The 22,947-nt window shown below is 35.4% G+C and overlaps 1 protein-coding gene across 13 annotated transcripts in view; it reads left to right on the top strand.

Moving 5' to 3' along the window:
- Positions 1-63: 63 nt before the first annotated feature.
- The window catches only part of LOC128171243 (coronin-2B-like), a 37,127-nt gene continuing 14,243 nt past the window's right edge, over positions 64-22,947 (top strand). For 2 of the 13 annotated variants that reach the window (XM_052836991.1, XM_052836980.1), the window contains exons 1-9: positions 64-455; positions 11,660-11,742; positions 11,985-12,359; positions 17,012-17,083; positions 19,728-19,922; positions 20,293-20,409; positions 21,002-21,151; positions 21,678-21,842; positions 22,428-22,553. In XM_052836991.1, coding sequence (XP_052692951.1) covers positions 12,354-12,359; positions 17,012-17,083; positions 19,728-19,922; positions 20,293-20,409; positions 21,002-21,151; positions 21,678-21,842; positions 22,428-22,553 — 831 coding nt within the window. In that variant the 5' untranslated portion in view covers positions 64-455; positions 11,660-11,742; positions 11,985-12,353. Of the gene's footprint in view, positions 456-4,196; positions 4,411-4,763; positions 4,788-5,817; positions 5,953-8,247; positions 8,470-10,531; positions 10,556-11,108; positions 11,244-11,659; positions 11,743-11,984; positions 12,360-17,011; positions 17,084-17,599; positions 17,648-18,999; positions 19,356-19,727; positions 19,923-20,292; positions 20,410-21,001; positions 21,152-21,677; positions 21,843-22,427; positions 22,554-22,947 lie in introns of those variants that run through there. The other 11 variants (XM_052836992.1, XM_052836993.1, XM_052836985.1 and 8 more) reach the window with 11 other exon arrangements.

Below are 22,947 nucleotides of genomic sequence, written 5' to 3'. Positions count from 1 at the left end.
AATTTGAAACTGGCCACTACATTATACCCCTCTAAATCAAACTCCTGCTGAGACGTCAGTCTTCAACGAGACATGTGCGCGCTCCCTGGCGATTCATTATGGTGAACAAAGAGGTCCTTGATCCGCCTACAGAGAGTCTATACCCGTCACGCCTGAAATACACCATACAGGTAGCCTCGCTGTGTCGTACAGGTGTTGACAAAGGTGTGCAGCAGACCGGTTCTAAATCCCAGGTAAACAAACAATTAACTTTAGCGGTGTAGCGGCGATTTGTTGCTTTGTGTTCCCCTGCAGGACTACGGAGGAATTTCGCCCGTCGATTTGTCGACTTACGGAGTTACGTCCCGTGGTGTGGACTGTTTTGTATCGATCACTGACCGGATTATGTGTGTCTCCAGAACGTGATTCAGTGCACATGGATTATGTTTATGTCCCACAGAATTTATCTTATGCAGGTAAGACAAAATGTTTAATGCCTGTGTTACATGTACATGTATGTCAACCTGTAAGGTTTCTTCAGCTCAGACCGAGACATTTGTTACGAAGTGCACACGTGTGTCACTGTGTGGACCTTTTTCTTATCTGTCATTATGGGCATTAGGCTGTCTGATTTTGTAGAGACCACACCCGGAGAGAGAGAGAGAGAGAGAGAGAGAGAGAGATATATGTCATATTAACATATTGTAATAGGTAACTATGGGTCAATGAGGCTGAAATAGAGCTCAAACAGTCATCAGTACAGACTGTTCATGTATTTTTATAAAATATTCTCCAAATTTGTGTATTGTGAACAGAAATTGATGGAGAATACAAAGTAAGGATATGATGAAAATAAAAGTACATGTACATCCAACTTAGTCAAAATAATTACCACCCTCCCCCCTTTCCAGTAATCTATAGGGTAATTGTAACTCGATCATGAACTACAGTAGGTCTTATGATTTTCAAGGTGTGTTTTCCAAAATCAAATGTTGATGCAGCGCTATAGGCTGAAAACAATGGATGGACTATAATACTGTATAAACCTAGGACGAAATTATAAATCCAGTTCAACTAGTTTTTTTTCATTGCTAATAGTTATGATGAAGACCAATGTAAGTATTAGTCTTATAATATTTTAAATAGTGATTTGCGCTTTGATCTATATTTGCACAGTCCAAAAACATTGAGGTAAACGTTGAAGATTTTAATGAAAATCATAAGTTATACTTTTAAGGTACCTCAGTACACCTTCACTTATACTTTTTCAGACACTGCGTCACAAGATGGCGATTTAAGGTCAGACGACACGTTCCTCGAGAATCTTTTTTGTATCTCCTCGTAATAAAGAGTTAAAACAAAAAATTTTAATTTTATAATTATTTTTAAAATGATCAAAATTTACTTGTATTTGTTTATATGCCTAGATGGTCGAGTGGTTAGAACCGTGGCCGCTCACTGCCAGTAGCGTATAGGTTCTAGAGGTCGTGAGTTCAAAGCCCCGCCCCGGCGGAAATATAGTTCTATTTTAGAGAATTTAGCTTTGCTGTAGATGTATTTATTTTCATATCAGCAATTCAAGTGTATCTTCAAGAAGATTATATAGGAAATTGCATATTCTAGTATTTTGCAGAAATGCCTGGTAAGGTACCCTAATGTTTTGCAAGAAAGCTTTTAAAAGTAGTTGTAAACCATTAACAAATTCCCAGAAAAAGTTATCTAAAATTGAGGAACGTGTCGTCTGACCTTAAGGTCAGACGACACGTTCCTCGAGAATCTTTTTTGTATCTCCTCGTAATAAAGAGTTCCAATAAAAAATATTAATTTTATAATTATTTTAAAAATGATTAAAATTTAATTGAATGTGGTTATGTGTCTAGATGGCCGAGTGGTTAGAACCGCGGCCGCTCACTGCCAGAAGCATATAGGTTCTAGAGGTCGTGAGTTCAAAGCCCCGACCCGGCCGAGATAGAGTTCCATTATAGTGAATTTTACTGTGCTGTATACGAATTTATTTTCATATCAGCAATTCAAGTGTATTTTCAAGAAGATTATATAGGAAATTGCATACTCTAGTATTTTGCAGAAATGCCTGGTAAGGTACCCTAATTTTTTGCAAGAAAGCTTGTCAAAGTAGTAGTAAACCATTAACAAATTCCTGGAAAAAGTTATCTAAAATTGAGGAACGTGTCGTCTGACCTTAAATGTTTTGTTAAACTCTTTATATATTGTTCGAGTGGGTTGTATATCATCGTAGCTCAGTGGTTAAAGTATTGGGCTTCTGGACCACAGATCATGAGTTAGAATCCGCATGGAGCTTTTGTTCATGTTAACTGAATTTAATTTTTGAAAATGTAATTTTTCATCCCAAATCGCAGATTTTTTGCCTATTAGACTTAAACACTTCTTATCCATTAAGATATCTATCATAATCAAGTAATTTTCTGCTGATTTGAGAAAATGTTTCACAGTGTTAAGTGATCCACATTAAATGAATAACTCAAATGTACAAGACATTTTAGCTAAAAACACTTGTTTTAATGTATAGAAGAAGGAAACATGCTGATATTATATAGTTTTGTTGTATGTTGTATTCTTAATGCAAAGGGGCACATCTGTCCTATTTTTAGTGGTAATAATAGCATTTGACACTTAAATAAACAATAACTTACTTACTTTTTTTTAGTCTTAGAGTATCAGGTGTAGTTAATGTAAACTATGTACATTATTGTCTCTCATAATCAAGATATAATTTATATGAGTTTGATAATGAAAACAAGCACAGCTGTGTGTAATGTCTAAATAATCCCCCTTCCTCCCCAACCCCCCAAAAATAATTAAAGTTTTTTGTTTATTCAGCATGTAGATCTAGTTAGTCCCAGTAATTAGTCCCAGTAAATATCACGGAGAGGTCAGACGAAGTTTGCTGATTTTGATTGGTCTGTTATAGGTCTGTGTGCCTTGAGGGGGGTCATAAATGTGCAGGTAGAAATGGCCACCTCACCTGTACACAGGTGTTAATTGATTGTGTATTGATGGACCAACACAGGGACTTAATTAGTCCAGTCTACTGTAGAGAATTGTGTATTGATGGACCAACACAGGGACTTAATTAGTCCAGTCTACTGTAGAGAATTGTGTATTGATGGACCAACACAGGGACTTAATTAGTCCAGTCTACTGTAGAGAATTGTGTATTGATGGACCAACACAGGGACTTAATTAGTCCAGTCTACTGTAGAGAATTGTGTATTCCTTGCTGCAGAACACATGTGTACATGTATCTGTTTAATATGGGATGTAATCTCTCTCTCTGTCTCTCTCTCTCTCTCTCTGTCTCTCTCTCTGTCTCTCTCTCTCTCTCTCTCTCTCTCTCTCTCTCTCTCTCTCTCTCTCTCTCAGTTGTAATTTATCCTGACCAGGAACTACTCCTTGTATTTAGTTGAACACTATAATCCCTGACAGCCCTCCATATTGTCTCCTGACTGACTGTTTATCTGATTAAACTTCATATCAAGAAACCAGGGGTCGTTTATCTCTTTGTCTAGGATTAACACAACTAGGATTAACACAACTAGGATTAACACAACTAGGATTAACACAACTAGGATTAACACAACTAGGATTAACACAACTAGGATTAACACAACTAGGATTAACACAACTAGGATTAACACTACTAGGATTAACACAACTAGGATTAACACAACTAGGATTAACACAACTAGGATTAACACTACTAGGATTAACACAACTAGGATTAACAGATCTGTATTGGGGTTCTTCCATGCTTTAGTTACACACAGTATATGTTGTACAGAGTTGTATTACCTAGCAAGATATTTAAGGTAGATTACCTCAACTGATAAGGGAGATAACTCTTGGTGTGATAAATCACTGTAACTGCCTGTAATATCTGTGATATCTTGACCTTGGTATAGAGGTATTTCCCTCACATTCTGACCGGTTGGATACGTTACTGCGGAGGACAGATTGTGACAATTGTTGATCACACCAATACACATTAATATACTTTATCTTGAAGTACGGCCTCTCTCTCCTCCCTCCATCTATCTAAAAATAATATCTCTCTATATCTATTAAAAATTTTGCCCTCTTTCAGTCTGCCTCTCTCTCTCTCTCTCTCTCTCTTTCTCTCTCTCTCTCTCTCAGATATACATCATGATCTTATTGGTCTCTGTCCACACAGTTTGGTTGGATGTCAACAGCAGATTACACATTAGATACCCAGATACAGGCTGTAATTGATATTAACTGCCATACCACAGTAGCCAGGACCTACAACAAAAACACCTCTCATACACAGGGAGAAGTGAAATCAGCGAGAGTTGGATTAATGTCTGAAATATTTGATGACTTATGACATCTTTGTGATTTGATTGGTCGCTGGATTATTTATTAACTTTGTAGGTAAGATACAATAGTTTTCAACCTATAATTGCTGAGCAAAAAGATATATTGATCTACACATAGATCTTATATTGCACAGACTGTGCAATGCAGGAAGCCATTAAGGAATCATTGGATTATTAATGAGGATTACGTATACCCTGTAGAACATTATACAGTTTTGTTTTGCACATAGATCAAATATGTGCACATCAATCAAAAATGCACATAGATCAAACATACCCATGCATAAATCACATATGCACAGGTAAAAAATAGGACTTACTGATACTTCAAGCCCTGAATCAAACTTAAGTTGTTTTTCCCACCATGCATATCAGAGTATGAAGTTAAAGTTTTAAGATGCAATGGTATGCATATCATTGCTATTTAATTAGGTATGTATGTACTGGGTGTTTTTTTAAGCTTCCTTTTTGTGTATTGCTCTAAATGCATACAATTGTAAACATCGGAGAGATAAGATGCTCCAGATCAGTGTATTGTGTTACTAATACAAATCCTCGTATAAAATGTCTTCTAGTTCAACATTTCAATAATGACAGAGTGACAGAATCCTCGAGTCGTTAACCTGTCGAGTCGTAAACTTGTCCGTTATTTCATATTTCAAAATCGCCAGGGCACCTCGGATCATCTTCACTTTACTCGGCATTTGTTTACCGAGATCTTGTCAGCGTGGAACAGTAGAGTTTAATTCTGTGATCCTGGGTGTTTGGCAAGTGTAAATTTCAAACCGTCCGTCTTCAAGGCTAACTGTCCATTCACCGAACACACATACTCATGTGAAAGACAATGTACTGATCTTTAAAGTTTCCAAATATGGATGATTTGTGATATCACACTATCCATACGTCATCATGTGCTGATTTTTCAAGTTTAAACTATTTGAGATCAGCATCTTCATCTGCAGTTTCATAGGGTCCTTTTTTGTGAAGTAATGCTGTGTATTTATACTTATACATATATATCAGTATATTGTAATGTTTCTGATTTAGTGACCTGTCAGTTGTTATTATTTACAGTTATACATATAGTAATGTTTCTGATTTAGTGACCTGTCAGTTGTTATTATTTACAGTTATACATATATATCAGTATATTGTAATGTTTCTGATTTAGTGACCTGTCAGTTGTTATTATTTACAGTTATACATATATATCAGTATATTGTAATGTTTCTGATTTAGTGACCTGTCAGTTGTTATTATTTATACTTATACATATATATCAGTATATTGTAATGTTTCTGATTTAGTGACCTGTCAGTTGTTATTATTTATACTTATACATATATATCAGTATATTGTAATGTTTCTGATTTAGTGACCTGTCAGTTGTTATTATTTATACTTATACATATATATCAGTATATTGTAATGTTTCTGATTTAGTGACCTGTCAGTTGTTAACTCTGAGTGAAGTTTACAGCAAGGATACCTAAACAGGACGGAGACTTTATACTTGTGTAATAATAACTGTGTCATTTGAAATAGATATGTATACTTGTTCAGGACTAATTTGAATCTGGATCATACACCATTTCATGTAAGTTTAAAATTATAATTACTAGAGTAAATAACTCAAGCTAACAAGGTGTCAGGTTTCCATTTAAAAGATGGTGGTTTTATTTAATACTTAGAATGCAGATTCAAGGTATTTGCAATGTTGAAGTTGACACCTGATAAAGTTTAAGATAAGATTTCCATTAACACATGTATTTCAAAACTCTTTCTAATAGAATGAGAATTGAATGATAATGATGTATTTAAATGCATGCTGCATTAAATTAAAGTAAACTTTGCTCGCAATATTTACATTTCTGTGAGGTATATTTTTTTTATCAAAATTTAAATTTCAAGAATATGAAACAAAAAATCAAGTTCTGGCTTGATTCTATTTGTAAAATAAGAAGCCAAATATTTATAGTGACCACTGCATTGATGCATTTATCTTTTTTTTTCTTTTTTTCTTTTTTTTTGGGGGGGGGGGGGGTTATAAACGTATTAAAGAATGCTTTTTCCTGACATGTGTATGCATTATATGCAGGAACACACAAATCCCCTCTCTGAGTGTCTGAATGATATTTCCTCTGTATAGGGGTGGGTGAGGTTCATGATATGTGTGAATATTAGCTATAGATTAAAGATACTGTAGATAAACTGAAACAAAGCCTTGATTGGCATTGATGTTAATTGTTACATAACAGCATTGTCAGCCAGACAGACACAGTTGTAATGAATTCTCTGCCAAATCAAGACAACAGGAAATTGATGACCTTCACTGATGACAAGGTTACAGCCCAAACACTACTAATTGACTTATAATGTTTCTGCCCCCCCCCCCCCCACACAATTAAATCTCTCCCCTAAACCCCTTCCCAGTCTCCTCATAACTGAGGGCAAACTCTCTCTCTATCCTCTTTTCCTCCCACCCCCCCCCCCCCCCATACTCTTTCTCTCCCTTAACTCCTTTTTCTGCTTGTCCTCTTTACCCACTTTCCTGCTAGCCCATTCCTTCTGTCCTCCTTACCCAGTCTCCCCATAACTCCTTCTCTCACTTCTTTAACTCTTAATAAGAAATAGACAATTATCTGTAACTGAGGCATAGCTGTTTTGAATTTCAAGAATTCAGAAGTTTATTTGACCAGGTCAATGGTACGTTTATAAATGGTTGAATAAACTGCTTGCTTATGTGTACCTGTAAGTGAAAAACATGGACACAATCATGAGAATTAACTTCTTAATTAGTATGTGTGATTAGGAGCTCTGGTTAATCTAAACACTCAATTTAAATGCCAGATTTGTAATCTAGGCAAGGTTTTGGGATGGACTGCATTAAGGTTAAAACAGGACACAGTTTGACACATTGTTTGGCGGAATTGTTTTAAACTTTGTATACAGGCCAAAAAACATTTTACACAGCAGCCAAATAGTAGACAACCTAATTTAAAGTAAGATATCAAAAAGAGATTCTCAGTATGTTAAAAATGCACATGGGGGGGGGGGGGGGCTATGGCAGGTTTAATGAATGTTTATAATAAAGGGAGTTTAGTACTATATATACGGATCTACCAGGGATGCTGTCTCAGCGGGAGTGCACCTGACAAGGGTTTTAAAAGGTTTGAATCCAGACCCAGCCTTATTTTTTCCATATAGTAGTGTATACAGTTCTGTCTCTGTCTCTCTCTGCTGTGATGGTCATTCTGGAGAATGGGGCGTGTCTTGACTTCGACCAACTTTGTACATTGTCTGTTTGTTCATCCTCTCTCTATTATAAGTTCTGATTGGTTAGAACGAGAGGACCTCACTCAGATGTGTATCAAGGTCTAGACATACGATGACAACATTTGTATTTATCATTAAAACTACATGTTCTGTATTAACATTTTGAAAGGTTTTACATAATAATCATCGTTGACTTGCTGGAAGTAAGAGTTTCTAGTTGATAACACATCAAGGCATGTTCTGCCCCTTTGATGCCTGTAATTGTTTCTAGTTCCTTGAAGTCTGAGTGATGTGAAGGATATAGAGGATAAATTAAAACATCAATAATAGATCCGGACAAAAGCTAATTGATGCTGATGCAGATACAGCGATACAATCAATAGATGACCCAATGAACCTCGGAAACACGTCAGTAGTTTAATCGTCTCTGAGTCTGCCCGGGATATTATCGGAAATTCCACATGCACGTGAAGGTCTTGGAACATTGGAGCGCATTGGAATTCTCCATGTCGGCTCATTACACGGACTGTGGGAGGTACATGTATTGATTTAATGACTCACCCCCCCCCCCCCCCTCAACAATATTGTCTTTTATTGAAATGGAGGATATTGGAATTTGTTTGTCAGGCAATGAAGAACTGTTTTGAGACTCTGTGGAATAATTGATTGATCATTTGAGGTACAGCAGAAAAAAAAAAAACAATCATGGAAGGATGAGAATAAATTTGCAAGGAGAGAGGGGATTGTGTACATTAATGGAGTGCTCAATTGATTGCTTCAGTGCGATAAAAGAACAATGGAGGGAGCTGGGTGTTAATGAAGATTTCCTGAATCAGTGGTGAGTCAGCGCTTGGTTCCACACAGTCGTCTACATTATCTGAGGTACTGAGGTCTGAGACTTCGTTTACATTATCTGAGGTACTGAGGTCTGAGATTTCGTCTACATTATCTGAGGTACTGAGGTCTGAGACTTCGTCTACATTATCTGAGGTACTGAGGTCTGAGACTTCGTCTACATTATCTGAGGTACTGAGGTCTGAGACTTCGTTTACATTATCTGAGGTACTGAGGTCTGAGACTTCGTCTCCATTATCTGAGGTACTGAGGTCTGAGACTTCGTCTACATTATCTGAGGTACTGAGGTCTGAGACTTCGTCTACATTATCTGAGGTACTGAGGTCTGAGACTTCGTTTACATTATCTGAGGTACTGAGGTCTGAGACTTCGTCTCCATTATCTGAGGTACTGAGGTCTGAGACTTCGTCTACATTATCTGAGGTACTGAGGTCTGAGACTTCGTCTACATTATCTGAGGTACTGAGGTCTGAGACTTCGTCTGCATTATCTGAGGTACTGAGGTCTGAGATTTCGTCTACATTATCTGAGGTACTGAGGTCTGAGACTTCGTCTCCATTATCTGAGGTACTGAGGTCTGAGACTTCGGTGTTGGGTGCAGATCATTTCAAAAGGTATCGGTACAGCCGTCTGATCTGGACCCTATTATTTAAACATTGAGTATCTGTAAGATTATCAAATTCCTTACGATTGATTATTAAGGTAGTAGATCACAAGATAAATCACTTTACCCAGTCTATAAAAAACCCTCTTATGTTGACCATTAATTAGGCTCACGAGTATTCAACTTTTAACTGCGGGCAATCATGCAGATATCGATGCGTTAATGCTATCATCCCCTGTTTTAGGTAAAGGTATAGATAATGAAAATATTTATGTAATTGAGGTTCTGATTAGGGATTTCTCATTACAAATGTTTTAAGATTATAAAGGTTTCAGATTAGGCAGGTTTCAGATTAGGCAGGTTTTTCTGTACTTTTTTCTGTACATCATACATAACATCTCGCTGACCCCATTAGTTGACCCTCAGTATCGACCAGGTATACACAAGTCCATTCATCAATACTGACCCTAGAGTATGACCCAGTACTTACTGTATGTAGCTGTGTTGTATGGTTAACCTTAGACCTAGTGCCCATATAGAACCAACATGTAATGATGTTATCAAGCCTGAATAATTACCAGTTTTATTTTGTGTATAGTCAGCAGAAATAGGGGGTGATATTAATGCAGGTTATGGAAGCATTTATTATGACTGTTGTATTTAATAATTAAATGTGACATATTCTAAGTATAATTGATTTGATTTGAACATATTTTATTGTAAAGTATAATTATATATATAGCATACATATACAGATGGTTAGGGCACAAGTTCTAACAACTTACAAGGTCTTCAGCTTAAATCTAGTTTCATATGGTTAATTTATGTCATTGTTTTTAATAATTTTTTTGCACTGTGTAAACTGCATAAATTTGTGATAAACCATGCACTTGCACTATTTGTCTCTACTTGTACCTGTTATAATTTATTCTCTACACATTATCCTGGCTATAAGAACTTAAACTATTCAGCAACTAAAGCAGCTAGAGGAACGTCAATTAGTTTTCTTCCTTTGTTAGAAATAACCTTAAAATTTTTAGATCAGTGCTCCCTCCAATTCCAAAATTAAAAAAAAAATATTCAGATTAATTTTGTTGAGAAATCAAACAATTTTTTAAAGGTCATGGTCATTACCATAAAAAAATTGTGATAATGTGTGAGACTAAATCTGTAGGATGCTTGCCCACGTCTTGGAGTAAACAAGATACCGTCACAGATTTGTGTATCTGGGGGTTCAGAAGACAATTTATATTGAGTGTCACCATCTGATCCCCCCATAAAAGGTTAGATTTCACAATGAATTAAGTTATGTATATTTGAGCGGGTGTGTGCATGGTTAAGGCCATGAATAGATTCAGTGTTCTAAAGCTCTATGTATAAATCAAAGTTGCCATAACTTGAGCCTAATGCAAACAAAATACGCAAATAGAATGAGGGACTGACCGAAAATAAAGTCATTACAGAGGTTAGGAATTTCAAACTTTTTTTCCGATTATATATGTGCATGTATTTCGATTTCTCAATGGCATTTGTTTACACATGTATTTAAGGTCTGTATATCGAAGTCTTGTGTATGGCTTCAGTCTGTTTTAATGCATAGATTAAATATCTGAGTGGATATTCAGGTGCTATATATACATCATTGTCGATAAAAAAGTAGTGTCTGTAGAATTATCGCAAGACTGGCCTGACAAATAACGGTACTGATATACGGTATATAATATTGAATCAGAATGGCCGATTTGTTTTTTGCACAAGTAATATATGTAAAGCATTGTAAAAGTTTATTCATCTTGATGTTTATTTTGTTGTCCCTAGAGTTCCCCTGTCAAAATTTTTTATATTCTTATGAAGATAAAATGTAAAACTTTCAAAGAATACTTCCTGTTATGAAAAATCAATCTGGTAAAATATCAGTGTTTTCCGGATGTTTGAAAACTTTAAGTGGAGAAATCTCAGGTTGTCTCTAAGATCAAATATAGTGTATGCCTCGATCAAGTACATGTAAGTTATACATGTAATAAAATACATGTAAACTACTGTGCGTGTTTCATGGAGGGCAAATAAACCGAGTCTCATCATTAGGATGTTAATTCATTATTACCTAATCTGTGTGTACATATATGAAGGGGTATTCATCCTGTGAAGTTTTGGTCAGTAAATTAAAAACTGTAGGATGTCTGGGCTGTGTTTTATTTTGCACAATTTCCGTTGCCTGTTAATGCATAATATAATTTCATGATTATGGTTTATAAACATAAATTATATATTTTCTTGGTGTATCATATTTGAATTTCTTATAAAGAATTAAAAGTGGACTGTGCTATGATTGTTAAATTGTGTTACAATTGTAATGGTCAGACCGGTTCGAATACCGGCTCAGCTGTAGCTCAGTTGGTAGAGCACCTGACTAGAGTTTCAGGGGGCCCGGGTTCAAATCCCTGTCCGGTCAGTCATTATTTCTCTCATCCCGTTACACAAGTAATAGCCTACTTGGTTGAAATTAGGCAGCATGACTCTGGCAACCATTGTATACCCGTATACATGTACCTATGTTTTCTATTTCCAGCAATAATCAACACCATGAAGACTGAGCGTAATTTCCCAGAATACCAAGTGATTCATTGAGTCAGTACATTGACAAAACTAAAGGTATGTTAGGTCATGCTAAATGTGTTCCCTTATTTCATCTTTATAAACGATGCTTCAAAGCAATCAATGAGGTTTTTTTTGTTTTAATTGGTCTTTTGATTTGTAATGAATTCATGGAATCATCTGCAGCTGTTGTGAATGTTTATATGACCTGCATATTATGATACCCCTTATACCCAATGCCTGACCGTGCGTAACTGGGATTGTTCTGCTGTAATGTTCATGAAAACTCTTTATTCCAGTATCATCAGGATTTAGGACCAATGAGTTATACAAAAGTCTGGAGACCTCTGAAATAGCTAATTCCTTGGGACAACTGAAGTAGAAGCTTTCATAAACCACCTGATCATTTGTGAAGCTGTGTGTAGTCAATATTCTATGTAGGATAACTCAAACACAGCTTAGCTCACCTGAGAATCTGTGTTTAGCTGTTTATCTGTACAGGATAATTCAAGGACTGTTTAGCTAACCTGTGTAAATTAAGGAAAGTACATGCACTGTGCAGCCTATAATCTGGTAGTGAGACAACTGTATCAACTTAGGGAACTCTGTCTTTGTGACCTGTAGGATTTATTTTTATCATCTGTGGAGATTAATGCCGTCCTGTCAACATGCCGGTAAGAGTTAAACTTTGTACTTTTCATTTGCTTAACCAGTAAGATTTCGTTTTTTTAGCACATAATACTAATATCTATCCTGTACTGCAGAAGCAGCAAGTGCTGGAAAATGTTGATCTCTCTCTCACAAGTGAAAAACCATTGATTAGAAAATCAAATTCCAGGGGTGAGGAGATTGGGATTGGGGTGGGGGGGGGGTGTATCTTGCCCCCTCATCCCTACCTTCCCCAAATCTCGTTTTGTGCATATTGATAACTGCTTGATTGAGTAGATTTACAATATATATATATGATAGAACATCACATGTCAGAGAAATAACTTGTTTCAACATTATGTAACCTACCAATGACATCATTATGTAACCTAACAATGACATCATTATGTAACCTACCAATGACATCATTATGTAACCTACTAATGACATCATTTCTATTTGGAAAATCAATATGATACATGTATATTCTCTCCAATATTTAAGATATTCCCTTATGAACACGCCTGATCAGTATCAGACCATTAAACCTGTGTTGCCAGATTGCATAGATACAGTCATGCAGTTTCAAACAAAAGTGCTTAGATATGCTTGTAGTGCTGAAACTTAACTTTAAACGAAAAAAAATCTATTTCAGGATTGATCAAGATAAGACTTCAGATATCCAAACTCATTCATAAAATCAGAAAACATACACAGGGCATTTTTTTCTTTTGAAAAAGGAACTCTAAACATTTGATCTTTTAAGAACTTAAACTGGGTTACAATCCTGTGCTGGAGGCTTTATTACCGGTAAGAAGTCCCGAAGTTAGTCTTAGAATTACCTCACACCTTGATCTCCTGACCTTTAAATCGTTATTTTAATTTCGCTATACTCTGGTATTTTCAGATTAACCTTGCGGTAATTTGTTTGGTTGTATAATGCCCTGTATACAGTAAATTGTTAGGTATAGATATTAGGGGATGAATAGACCCCAATTTCCTTTCTGAGTGGAGAGTTTAGTGTTTATTCATGGGAAAAAGAAAATAAACAGAATGGACATAAACGTTTAAAGATCCAGACATGTAGACTCGGGGACAGATGAAACAACAGAATATTGTCTATACACTGTAAACCATCAAATGTTTATTATTAATTAATTTTGTTTGGTATTTTTAAAACTCTTTCGACGTTCAATTCTTAAATCCGAAAAAGAATTGTTGAGAGAGAAATCTATATATAGAGAGAGATAGGGAGAGATGTAGAGAGAGAGTGATGGAGAGAGAGAGAGAGAGAGCAAAAAAGAGAGAATGAACCCCATAACAATCAGGAACAATCTCTCTCTCTCTCTGACATGCCTAATTATGATGTAGTTAATGGATTTTAAACTTGAACACACAGCTTACATGTATGTATGTACCACAGTTATAAAGAGACACTAGTGGCCTGTCAATGAGACTTGATCGCGATCTGCCAATAACTATTGAGTCAATGAGACTTGATCGCGATCTGCCAATAACTATTGAGTCAATGAGACTTGATCGCGATCTGCCAATAACTATTGAGTCAATGAGACTTGATCGTGATCTGCCAATAACTATTGAGTCAATGAGACTCGATCGCGATCTGCCATTAACTATTGAGTCAATGAGTTTGTACCACAGGGGACAGCTACCATACAGCCATTACTTCCTGGTGCTGGCTTCCAGCTGTAAGGATGTCAAGTATACCACTACTGTCTGTATCAAGGAAGTTATTTAAAAACTAGAGCATCAGGGCAGTATCCAGTCTAAATACCCCCCCCCCCCCCCACACACACACACAATTATATGTTTCATGAATAACATAATCCCCATACATATGAAATATTTATATAGGATCTCTAATGAGTTGTGATGGTATATGATTTTTATCCAACATTTTAGTTGTGTCTTTTCTATCCACCAGCCTTGGCGAGTTGGATAAAAATCATATACCATCACAAATCATGGAAAATTCTTTTTATCACGTTTTACCACGTCTTTTTTTAAACCTCTTTTCTGTAAAAAATTATGCAACAAAACAAACATTACATTTTCGTACATATTTTTATCAATTCATCAAAAACTACATTTTTTCAACTGAATTTTATTTTCCACTTTTTCAATCTACGTCAATCGACTGCCTTTCCTATGTACTGATTAATAATTATGATGTCACATTGAGTAAGATTAAAATATTTATTCCATGAGTGATTGAGCTAAACATGTAACAGATATCGATGCTGGTACATGTATATTTAAAACCTAATCAACATCTAAAAACTCCCCTGTACACACAGACATGAGATAATTAAGACAATTAACACCATGCGTCCCTTAGTTTGAATTAAAAGGAATTCACAAACTGGAAAAATCAACCTGGGTGACCCATCTGATCTTGTTAAAGGAAGTTTTTTTTTAATTTTTACAATTAATATCTTTCACTGGAGTTTCATTTACCTCTCTATGTTGAAATCCAAATGATATTTTCTTTACCAGATTATTTTTTGTTGTTTTTTAGTGTAAACTGGAAAAATAATCCAGATCATTCTTGCCTCTACATGAAATGAAACACGCCCTCCAGAATAAAAACATATCTCATTTGAGGAAGTTTTTAAAAATTTTGTTTACAATGTGACAAGCAGTGACACATGTGACAGGTGTTTCATTCACCTCTTTATAATTTGCAATAGCTTCTGATTACCAGATAACTGTTTGTAGTTTTAGGTTGTTGTTCATGTTAGTTATAAGTTGCACAGTGGTTTTTTTCAAGTTTAAGGAAGGGATATATTACAGTACTATTATTTTTTCTTTTAAGTTTTAATTTTCAAATAACGAGAAGGAATCATTAATGGACATTCACTGAATATTTTGATTTGCAAAAATGTACACGTACTACATTAATCTTCCTATTTCAGTAAATATGAGTCAGTTATTGGAGCAGCATTAACTTGGAATCCATGATCATGATGATGTACTCTAGTAGATTGAAGTAGTTGAAATACATGCAGTAGTTACTGATTGTCAATGATTGAATATCCTTAAAACTTTACACAAATTATGTACGAGGTAGTACAATGTATTTGATGGAGAGTATCATTTTGTTGTTGAATCTATATTTAGATTTCATGAATCTCTCAAACACATTGGAGTCAATCACCCACAGACAGATTTCATAGAACTTTTTCATATGTGACTAGGTGACCCATGAATCTTCCATGACGAAATAGCCTCAACCAACTGTATTTTCTATTTGACTGTACATCAAGTTTTTGATTGATCAGCAATCCAAGGGTTTTATGAAAAAGCTCACTTTTTACCTGTCTGAAAGTAGTTTTCACCTGTGTCATAATGTTCTTACCTTAACGAGAAACAATCACTATGCATCAAGGTGAAACAAGTGTTACCTGGTGTCATAATTAGTTTATGATGTCTGCACGGGAACCAGAGTTTGATGGTTATACAGGTAAAAGGAGTAGTAAATTTCATTCATTTATAATCTGTATATAAATGTAAGCGGAAGTCCACGATTTATTATTGGTTTCTTCTTCATCGCTCATTCATGGGATTTAGTATCAGGAAGACTTTGTTATAGACTCAGTTATATTTTCATTATATTGTGATGTCGCTGCTATTTCTCCACGCTTGATGAGTTTCTTTACGATTTTGGGGATATTTATTCGCGTGTTAAGTGATTTTGCCGTTTTACCTCTATCATTTCCCTCTCTATTAGGTGAAAGACTATAAAGTGCTTTTCCGTAGTGATTTTTTACGATGTGATTTTAATTGTGTGGGAATGAAATAACAATACAATATACCAGTCTGTACTACAGCGAAAAAACCCAGAAATCAAAACAACCACTGAGAAAATACGCCACAGAAAAAAACCCAGAAATCAAAACAACCACTGAGAAAATATGCCACAGAACAAAATTCAGACATTTAGATGTGTTGGATTCACTATCTTACATTAAGTGGTGTGCTATCAACCAGTGGCCCCTTAAATTTTACAATGTGTTGAATTGTGGCTTGAATTAAATGGTGCACTTTATGATAATGTTGCCCCCTTAATTCAAAGGTTGATGAATCCAATTTGACTTATATACACAAAACAACTCTCATTATTTGCAAAGAAGATGAATTCTATGAGCGACCGGGATCGGAATTAGCATACTCAGCTGACTGTGATCTCCGACTGCGAAGTGCAAATTTCTACGTTCCGTCATGACGTTGAGTCATTCATTAAAAACAATCTTCTGTATTTTTCCATTGGATGCGTATCTTCTAATTTAATCAAATGGATTTTCATTGTTTTTTCTCTCATAGACAATTTATCAATTTTACTTGCATTCAGAGGATATTCTTTTCTTTGTGTTGAACGTAAATAATACCATACATATAGCTATGATACTTTTAGCATATCCTCTTATGGACCATTAACATTACCTGGATTTGTTTATTCATTTGTGAACTATGATTTTATTTTTGGATAATTGACTTATATAATATTTTTTTGTTGGTCACTTGACTGATTTTTTTTCTGTGCGACATTTAATTGTCTGGATTTGAAGCCGACCAAGTTCTTATTGACAGTGTTTTCAGTATTTACAGTGATTTTTGTGTTTCGATCTTTACAATGATTTCTTGTTGGGATTTCTAGTTCCAAGTCGCCATGGAAGTCCCGTTTTCTGAGTCTAGTCCGAAGAGCCCAAGCCCAGATAATAACAGACAGGTAGTAACCTCTCACTAAACATTGTGTCTCGTAGTGGCCCCCTCACTGTCTACGTCGTAAACACTGTGTCTCGTAGTGGCCCTGACTGACCATCCACAGTGTAAATGTTGTGTCTCATCAGGCATGGAGCTTTGGGATGAACTGCATGCATGATTTGATGTTGTAACAGCTTCATGAATGAAATGTCATGTAATTTATTTATGTACGCTTAATCATACACAAAGGTATTAAGTTGGAGCAATATTTAAATTATAGCGGTGTTATGTAAAGCAATCAATTATTTTATTCATTTATCCAAATATGAACCCACAATATGAGAGTATTTTAGGATTTATGCCACAGTATTGTTGTCCTTAGTGTGACACATTACAATAGACTGTCATGGTCAAGTCCATAATACAAAAGAGTTATATAAAATCAATTAATTATCTAAATATGGAATAAAACCTGGCCATCGCTTCTTTTGCCAATAGATGTTTTAATAGCAAGCATTCAGGGTGGTTTTTATGAACAAAAATAATCCAACTCCCCATGTTTATATTATTCAGAGGGCCGCCATACAGGGTATGTTTTATTTGAATTACTCCCACATCTCAAAGAAACCTTTCCACACCTCCTAAAGCAGTCCTTATATATCCTCCTACCCCCAGTTTATAGAGTTTACCATGTATAGGAAATATTCAATGCTCTTTATATTATTGAATGACCCCCACATCTTACCCCTCCCACAAAGCGCTTCTGTAGCCATAATGGTGATTTGTTGAAGTATGCCGTTACCTCTCTCTCAATATCTAAGTGGTCTACCCTAAGTCTCCACAATGTGGTCATATACAATGTACATGAATACATTATCCATATTAAGAGGGATGGATGGTTGTGGCCATTTTTTTTTAACTTTATCTATCTCCTTTAGAAAAAGAGTTCTGTATAATGAAATAGTAAAATATTCAAATTTTAAAGCTGAAAGGTACATTTTCTACCAACAGAACTCCAATTTGCTTCTTGAGTGATTGTAAACTTAAGGAAATGGGGATGATTTTATATATCCCATGATATTAAATGAATCCATTCTTTGTATGTATAAACTCAAGTCTGGTCCAATGGTTATTGCCCATTATAACTGTAGTCTTGACAAATATTGATACATGTACCACCTTCACATAAATGGAAATTGATCAATGAATATATCTACATGAATTGCTAAATGTATTATTGGCTCCTATGCACATTTGATATATTTTCCATTGTTTATTTTTCCTGCCTGCCTGACATTATTTTGATGACCTCACTTCATTATAGATGCACACTCAGGTGTATACTCCTTTAGTACTAATCATGAACATAACACATCACATCTCTCTGCACGTCGCATGCACAAGTCACAGATTTGTCATATTACGATGTGGTATCCTCTGTGGATTTGTCATTATACGATGTGGTGTTCTCTGTGGATTTGTCATTAAACGATGTGGTATCCTCTGCTTGACTGACCATTCATAGGCGCCCTGTGTTGCCTGTTGTTGAATGTTGTCTTTGTTTGACATGTGAAACAATGAAAAGTCTGACAAATCAGCCTGCATGATATAAGTATGGAAAACAAGGCTTACCTCATTCAAATTAATGAAGGCTTTTTACAGTATGGAACTAGTGCATATGCTTCCTCACACTGTCACTGTAAATATAGCTACACAAAGTGTTTCACTGTTCATTTAAATCAAAGAAATTAAAGACTGTTCTGATCAGGTTACTCCAATGGTAAAACATTTATATTGCAGACACCTTTCTTTGGTGGTGGTTATTATAAGTTGGAATCATCAATGTGACAACAAAAACTGGTTAACATTCTTTTTAAAAACCTTATTGTAAATTGGATAAAAAAATTTCTACAGAAAGCATCATTCTTGGTTTACAGATATATACAGTCAAACTTTGTTATCTTGAACTTGATGGGACTGTTTATCTACTTTAAGATATCCGAGTATTCGAGATATCGAGGGTAGAATACTGGTTGGGACTTACAAATCCCTTCGACATATCCATTGTATTTGAGATATCAGTGTTTGAGATCTGTAGTATACACCTACATGATTCAATATCAGTACACCAATTAGTGCATACCATTCATTCAGCAGTCATATTATTGAATTCTCTCACTCATGTTGTCTGCAACATGCATGTACAGTGATCAAATTGGTGAAATGTGCTTATTTTTCTGAGGCTTTTTTTGTTCAGTGTATACCTGGTGTTGACCAGTACACCCATTCAGCTTCAGGTAGATTTATGTTGAAAAACTGATGTATCAATTCTGGATTATAAAAAGATAGAGTGATATATAAATGTTTCAGTCATTTTATTTTTTTTCGTTTTGTGATATCCATTTTATTACAGTTACTGATGAATTTATATAAAGGAGGAAAAGGAAGCTAAATGTAGATATACAATTAACATGATTAATGCGTAATTAACAATTAAATGAAAATTGTGATATCTGAATGATAAAATGCAACAACCCCGTAATATTTCTCTAACATGTTTTTTATATAGAGACTAACAATAATGCTAGTGATCTAAAGATTTGATATATAAACATGTTTTTAAATAAGTCAAACAAATCCATAAAAGTTGATTTACCATAATCTTGCAGATGGCATTCAAGATTCGTTCGTCGAAGTTTCGACACATCTACGGAACCATACCCAAGAAAGACCTGTGCTACGAAAATATTCGTATTACGCGCAACACTCATGACAGCAACTTCTGTGCCATCAATCCTAAGTTCCTGGCCGTTGTCACGGAAACAGGAGGCGGGGGATCATTTCTATGTATTCCACTAAAACAGGTGAGTCACCTTGACCTTTTGGACAAAGACCTTTCAATACAGACCCTAAAAATACTTGAGCAGTTTTGAAAATAAATATTGAATACATTTTGCAAAAATGAAATTTTAGCCTTCAGTTTTACTCATTGAAGTAGCATGTAACATTTTTTTTTTTCTGAAATTAATTTATAGTTATAAATAGAAAGAAATATTCCCAACAATTATCATAATAGCTCTCATGATCATCATGAAGTGTTTCTCTTATGTAAATAAAAGCTGGCTTACAGGATTTCACTGATTAAGATGTAGAAGTAGGAAATTATTGACATTTTTTACCCGCTGCATGTAAATAAAATGTTTGGAGCTTTAATCTCTGACCTTTGTGTTGTAGAGTGGGCGGGTCGACCCCAAGACCCCACACATCTGTGGTCATGCGGGGGTGGTGCTGGACATCAAGTTCAACCCGTTCAATGACAACATCATCGCATCATCCTCGGAGGATTGTACAGTAAGTTGGGGCTAGTTCATAGAGATAAAACAACTTGTTCAACAACAACATTATCGCATCATCCTCGGAGGATTGTACAGTAAGTTGGGGCTAGTTCATAGAGATAAAACAACTTGTTCAACAACAACATTATCGCATTGTCCTCATCTGAGGATTGTACAGTAAGTTAGGGATAGTTCATAGAGATAGATTAACTTGTTCAATGACAACATCATAGCTAGCTCATCACAGGACTGTACAGTAAGTCAGGAATAGTTCAAACACATTATCTGTCACAAATTCAGATCATGTTTTCCAGAGTTATTTTATCAATCTCAAAGGACTGTTAGTATAGAACATCATGGCTAGACTGTAAGTCTTTAAGCAACAGACTAAGTTTAAATTTTGGGTCTGCTCTGGTGTTAAAAGGTATTGTCTGGTCAGTACTGTAATTATATTTGTGTATTTGGGTCAAGGTATGGAGTATCTTGGAGGATGGCCTGAAGTCTTATAATATCAATGATTTTTCAGCATGTATTAAGATTAGAGTATTACATTATAACAAAATTACATTTGTGCGTATTAAGACCTAAGTGTATTTCTGTGTATTTAGGTCAAGGTGTGGAGTATCCCGGTGGATGGTCTGAAGTCTAACCTGTCGGAGTGGATCGTGGACCTCCATGGACACAAGAGGAGGGTGGGCTACATCGAGTGGCACCCCACCGCTGAGAACATCCTGCTCAGTGCCGGCTTTGACTACAAGGTTCGGTTCCATTATAAATGAATTTACTAGTTGGTACTTATTTTGTTTTTTAAGATCTTGTGCTGGTACATGGACTTTGCCAGAAGCCAATGCATTTTTTAAAAATTTTAATATCTAATCAAAATAGAAAAGCTAATATCCGTGCCAACGAAAGATATTAATATAAGTTGTGGAACTTGTTTATTAATAGATGTAAAAATAAAAACACTTCAGTTCAATGATTTCACTCTTCCAACAATTTACGAAAAATTGTGATCTATTCATAAAATTAAGGAAACTGTGATAACTTTCTTTAATTAGTGATTAAGTGCATCACATTCAAAAAACACATCAGTTTTGGTATGGAAGGTATTTGTAGATAGAGATTGCATATATTTATTTTAAGGGTAACATTCTATACCCCCTGTTTAGTATTAGATGGAGAAAAGTTGACTTGTATTCATTTTATGAACACTCTACATACACACAGCTCGAGCACAGTGTTGATTATGACAGAGGTAAATGACAGAGTTGTCTTTCCTTTCAGTGTGTCCTGTGGAATGTGGAACAAGCCGAGCCGGTCAATGTCATCAGTTGTCATGACAACACGGTGTTCTCAATGTCGTGGAGCCAGGATGGAAGTCTGTTCTCCACGTCATGTAAAGACAAAAAGTTACGCATCATCGACCCAAGGATGGCGCGGGTCGCAGCGGTAATGATTTGACTTCATTCATTCCCACTGATTTTCTATATACTACAAATTGTTTGTTGATGATGTTTACTGTTTTTTTTACTGGCTGAGCTGAAAGCTCAAATGAGCTATTCTGATCACTTTTTGTACTGCGTCGATCTGTAAACTTTTTACATTTTAAACCCCTCTCTCTCTCTTTCGCCCCAAAGTAAGAATGTTTGCTTAGGACATAAATCTTCTGCAATTTTTTTTTAAATATAACAGATGCACACATGTAATACAGTGTTCTGTTTTTGGTTCTGTGTAGGAATCATAAGTTATATATAACCCCCTTTTGGTGATATCAGTTGGTATTCCATTTGTGTTACAAATAAGATCTAAATAGTTTACATGATTGTACATCATGCAGACTAAAACATGGTTTTAATAAACACGCATATAATGAATTGACGCATACAGCGAAGTGATGATCATTCCCCATTGATATTACAAATTACACTTATTACAATGCAAAATTGCCCGTCCCTGGCAATTAATTCATTATGAGCGTGTTTTACTGTATACAGATACATAGGTGATTCTTATTGTTTTGTGTTTTTGTTGTAGGAATCTCCGGTCCAAGACAACCTCGGGTCAAGGTCATGGAAGTCTGTGTTTCTGGGGGACACAGGGCGCGTGTTCACCTCGTACCACAGTCGGTTTTGTGACAGAGAGATAGCCGTCTGGGACATTGTACGTAACTTCGTTACTTAATATCGCTGCGACATGCAAATTGATTGTTTGAAAAATTTTGCCATATATCGTATAAAAAAATAATACTGAAATTGTTATAAATTTTATTTCACATTAAATGAAAATTTCTTGAATTACAATGCATTAAAAATTCATGAACTTCAAGTCTAAATGTTTCCATTAGAGTGAAATTTCAGTCAATCTCTCTACATGCTTTACATAGCATTTAACCATTCATGTGATATTATTACAAATGCATCTTTTTTATGAAAAATGAATATTACTTTAAGGTGGCTCACAACACCCTGAAATATATTCTCAAATCAGCAGAAAATTACTTGATTATGATAGATATTTGAATGGATAAGAAGTATTTAAGTCAATAGGCCATAAA

This window comes from Crassostrea angulata, chromosome 2 (assembly GCF_025612915.1).
Source record: "Crassostrea angulata isolate pt1a10 chromosome 2, ASM2561291v2, whole genome shotgun sequence".
In the NCBI taxonomy this organism is placed as follows: Eukaryota; Metazoa; Mollusca; class Bivalvia; order Ostreida; family Ostreidae; genus Magallana; species Magallana angulata.
Note: the sequence above shows the minus strand (reverse complement) of the source record. Positions and strands in the feature narration are given on the sequence as shown.